The following is a 4,205-nucleotide window of genomic DNA, read 5'->3' as shown; positions in this document are numbered from 1 at the left end:
GCCGCCGGCCCGGCGCAGGGCGCGCGCGATGACGCCACGGCCCCGCTCCGTCCGCGCGCTCGGGGCGGTGCGCGAATGGCCGCGGCCTGAGGGCCCGTACTCGGGGGAAGCAGCCCGGGCAGCGGCTGGGGCTCGGCCCCGTCGGAGCCGCCCTGCCGGCAGGTGCAGCCGCTTCTGTCCCACCGGAGCGAAAGCACGGAATAAAGGCAGGCATGCATTGGTGACAGCCACCCAGGACGCCGGTGGTCACGTTCTGGGGAAAAGCATGCCTTAAAGCAGACTTGGACAGCTCTGCTCTGACCGGGCCTGGTACAGACCAGCACTTGAGACACACATCTTTGGGCGCTTTTGGAGGAAAGACTACCTTTCCTCACCAAACGTGCCAGGTTACTTACTTCTGTCTGCCTCCATGAAAGCACACATTACACAGAGAGAGCACACACTTCAGCCCTGCTTTTGTTGGCCTTCCAACTTTTGCACAACTGTACTGTAATTCACCTTTGAAATGAACCTGTTAATACACTGAAGCACCTTCTTTAAAAAAAAAACAAAAAAGTGTGGTTGTATGGCTATAACTACAGAGTCCCAAGATGCCACGGTGACAATCTGAATGCAAGACAGGAAAAGCAGGCTAAAACCCCAGCATAAAAACCTTGTGATAGAAAATTGACCGGTATTGGCAAACAAAGGAGCATAAAAATAGCTCTTTGAAATACTGAGTACTACTCAACCCTAAGTTTATAACAAGTAATCATTGAATAGGTTCACCAAATTATTTTTGTTTTTTTGAAGTAGGTACTCTTAAAAAAATGTTAGACAATGAATATTTGTTTTATCCAATAAATTACAACTCCAGACACTTAAGTTTCATAGAACATTAAAAATAGTTTATTTCTTAAGCCTACTTACTACTAAACAGTTGAACTACTGGATTTGAACATACTGCACTACAGCAGAATATATGAGTGCAAAAGTTACAGAACACTAACAAGCAATGAGCTAATTAGAGCAAGCAACACAAACATTAACACAATTTAAGTCAGAGAGGCACTTACATTAACAATTAACAGTAAAGTCATCACTCTTTGAATATCATAGCAGCCTACTTGGAATTGCATTTGACTGAGCTTTGTTGCTGTGAATAATACAGCTCATGCACAGGTTTGGATGTATGTTTTGTAAATTCAAAGTATTCACTGAATACTACCAACATATATACACTCATATACATAGTTCCAGAAGTTTCAAGAGGTGATGGCTTATTTCTGCTCATCCTTTGGAAGAGGTCTTCTGAAGAGCAGAATATGTGGTTCTGCAGAAAGAAAAGTTGAACAAAGTGTCAGTTTGTCCAAGTCTTGATTAAAGGGATTTCTTTAATTTAGAATGATAGTTGAAGCTTACTTTCAAATAAATAATTAGTAAGCCCAAATATGGCCCCACATGCAATATTAACAGTCGGCAGTACCCTTGCAACAGTCAAGCTTTCATTTTTATACTCAATGCTGGCAGTATCATAAACTTCTGTAGAAGGGAAGTACTGGGAAAATACAGAGTATTTTATAATGTCTCTTTACATTAGACTATTTGATAACCTCTGCTACTGTAACTTAGACTAACAAACTGCGGATACTGTCTGTTAGGTACATATCAAACACCAACAAAATCCACTCTGGTTAATACAGCCAGCTTACATTATTATCGATCTTCTTAATTCTAAATGCCTCATGGAAAGTAAAAGTAGGTGTGTCAGCTTTATGACTTAAAGATACGCTGCTACATTAACTTTGATTCAGTCACTGCATACCCCTGTTATTTAAGAACTCACAAAAAGCCTGTTTCTATGGGCAGAGGCAGGAACACTTTCCAGTCTGGTATTTTTTCTCTACAGTTAAACAATACACATGTAGGACAAGACTTGCATTTTGCAAGCAGGATGTGAAGGTTGAAAATAAAGATTACATTGCCTTTGTTGGCAGTGGACTAAAATAGCAAGGAGAGAGAGTCTAAACATTCAGTAGTGAACTCCAAATGGATCCCACAGTAGGAGTTATGCATCACATACTTCAACTGAACACCAGGTAGGTGATATTTGACTTTTTCGTTTGTCTAATTCTGTTCAGATGTGCTCACCTGGCTCATGGATCATATAGTGAACCCAGCCAAGACTCTGCTGAACACCAAGTCGTCTCCACTCTTCTTCAGACATCAGATGAGATTTTGGCACTTGTTTTGAAAGTTCTCGTGGCAGCATCACATGTCTGGAGAGGTTTAATTATTAAACACACACACAACATAATGTACACTAGAAAACTAGAACAGATTTGCACTGAAAGACAGTAAGCAGCTTATGAATACTCAGTTTCCCTATGAAGAAAACAAGGGTACAGAGTCTTGGCATGAATTTGATTATGACACCCGTCCCATAATCTAGTTTAAAATTATTTACGAGTATTAAACGTTATAGCTGTAAAGCAACTGCATACTGCAAGCCAATCTGCCTTCTAGAAGAAATTCAGTGTCGCTACAGTGAGAGAAGCATGCGCTCCTAGCAACAGGCTGCCATATCAGCTACTTGAAAAATAGGAACTTTGGAGTTATAAAATATTTGTAATACAGCTTTCAAGTAAGCCTAGGGAGTTAAACCTCAACAGTCCCTCATCCGCAGGGGCCGACGCTGCTCCATCCCAGGCTCTGCCACAATCCCCTCCCTGGAGTCGCGCAGCGAGTGCCGCCCCTCCGCCATCACCCTGTGGCCGCTTGCCCAGCGGTCCGGACCAGCCGAAAACAGCATTGGATCACCCACCCCCTTCTTCCAGCCAGTTCAAAGCCACGCGGAAACCCCCCATGGGGAGGCTCGGCACAGCCCCTCCCCCCTGGCCTTGCGCCCTCGCTGGCTCCATTCTCCCGGCGGAGCCCTCATTCCCTGAGAACAGTCCGCACAGCTCGGCCAAGGCGCCTGCCTGAGCCGCCCTCCTAGGGAGTGGCTCTTCCCAATCCATTCAGCTAGCCCTCCTGCACTCTCCCGCAGCCTCTTACCGGTACTCGTACTGCTCGTCAAAGTACTTATCAGAATAGTAGATCTGCTTGTGGGCCATGGCGGGCAGCAGCACAGGCTGGAGCAGCAGCACAGCCCTCTGGTGACCCCCTCACGAGCACCTCGCGCACTAACTGCCCCCTTCCGCGCCCCTCAACGTTTGAATCCAGCGGCTCGGCTCCCATTGGCTCTCGCTGGGGCCGGCCAATCGCGTGCCGCGCCGCCGCGCCCCACCCGAGCCCGCCGCCGCGTGACTCGCGCGCTCGCCGCTCCCAACCAATCCCCGGCAGCCGCGGCGGGCGGGGCAGCGTTACGTAACGGGCGGTGGCGGTCGGGCAGGGCGGCGGCGCCGGCACGAGGGGGGGCCGGGGCGGGTGGGGGAAGAGGCGCGGACGCGCCGTGATTGGCCAGCGGCGGCCGGGGCGGGCGGGGGCCCTTCCAGCGGATTCTCGAGCGGACGGCGGGACGGCCGGGCCGGGCAGGGTGCCCCCGGCCCGCGCATGCGTAGCTCGCTCCGGCGCTCACCGCCACTGCTTTGCGGCGCCTGACTCGGCCTGGCCCAGCCCAGTCTGGCCTTGCCGTACCTTGCTTTGCCCTGCCCTGCACCACTTGGCGGGGCCCGGCTCGGCTTGGTCCCCGGTGTCCGGGGGGCCTGCTTCTTTCAGGGTAGCGAGCGAGAGACGCCTCGTCCTCTTAACAAAGCGTCGCGTTCACATTAAAAGTACGCTGGCCCCGGCCTGCCGGGTAGCTGCTGTAAGCCCATGGTGCCCTGGCTGCAGCTATCGGGAGTGGCCGCAGTGTCGGTCGTACTTGCTCAGGGTGAAAACATAAAACGCGGGGTGCAGATGTGCCCAGAGTAGGGTGGGAACTGCGGACAGGATTTCAGTTTGCAAACATCCTTACCCAGCGAAACAAATCATCAAACGCATGCCTGGGAATACGTGCATAGCAGGCCGCTAGGGTCTGCTAAGAGGCGTTGCAGCTCCCCAGATAAGCGTGCTGTTTCAGCCCTGCGGGATGAGATAAGGGCGGTGGGAACGTGGCCAGAAAGAGCAATCTTAGGTTGCTTTCATAGAATCATAGAGCCATAGAGTGGTGAGGAGTCGGAAGGGGCCTTAAAGATTATGTAGTTCCAACCACCCACCACGGACAGGGATACCTTTCACCAGAC

At 50.3% G+C, this 4,205-nt stretch overlaps 1 protein-coding gene across 1 annotated transcript; it reads right to left on the bottom strand.

The window, feature by feature from the left end:
• Positions 1 to 957: 957 nt before the first annotated feature.
• Positions 958 to 3,208, bottom strand: CKS2 (CDC28 protein kinase regulatory subunit 2). Its single transcript, XM_082301101.1, has 3 exons — positions 3,037 to 3,208; positions 2,131 to 2,258; positions 958 to 1,312 (listed from the first exon to the last, which is right to left on the bottom strand). Exons 1-3 carry the CDS (start codon positions 3,093 to 3,095, stop codon positions 1,260 to 1,262), a joined length of 240 nt encoding a protein of 79 aa, XP_082157227.1. The 5' UTR covers positions 3,096 to 3,208; the 3' UTR covers positions 958 to 1,259.
• Positions 3,209 to 4,205: the final 997 nt, after the last annotated feature.

The sequence above is a fragment of the Coloeus monedula genome, assembly GCF_965178545.1.
Source record: "Coloeus monedula genome assembly, chromosome: Z".
In the NCBI taxonomy this organism is placed as follows: domain Eukaryota; kingdom Metazoa; phylum Chordata; class Aves; order Passeriformes; family Corvidae; genus Coloeus; species Coloeus monedula.
The sequence above is the reverse complement of the archived record's forward strand: the minus strand, read 5'-3'. Positions and strand labels throughout refer to the sequence as shown.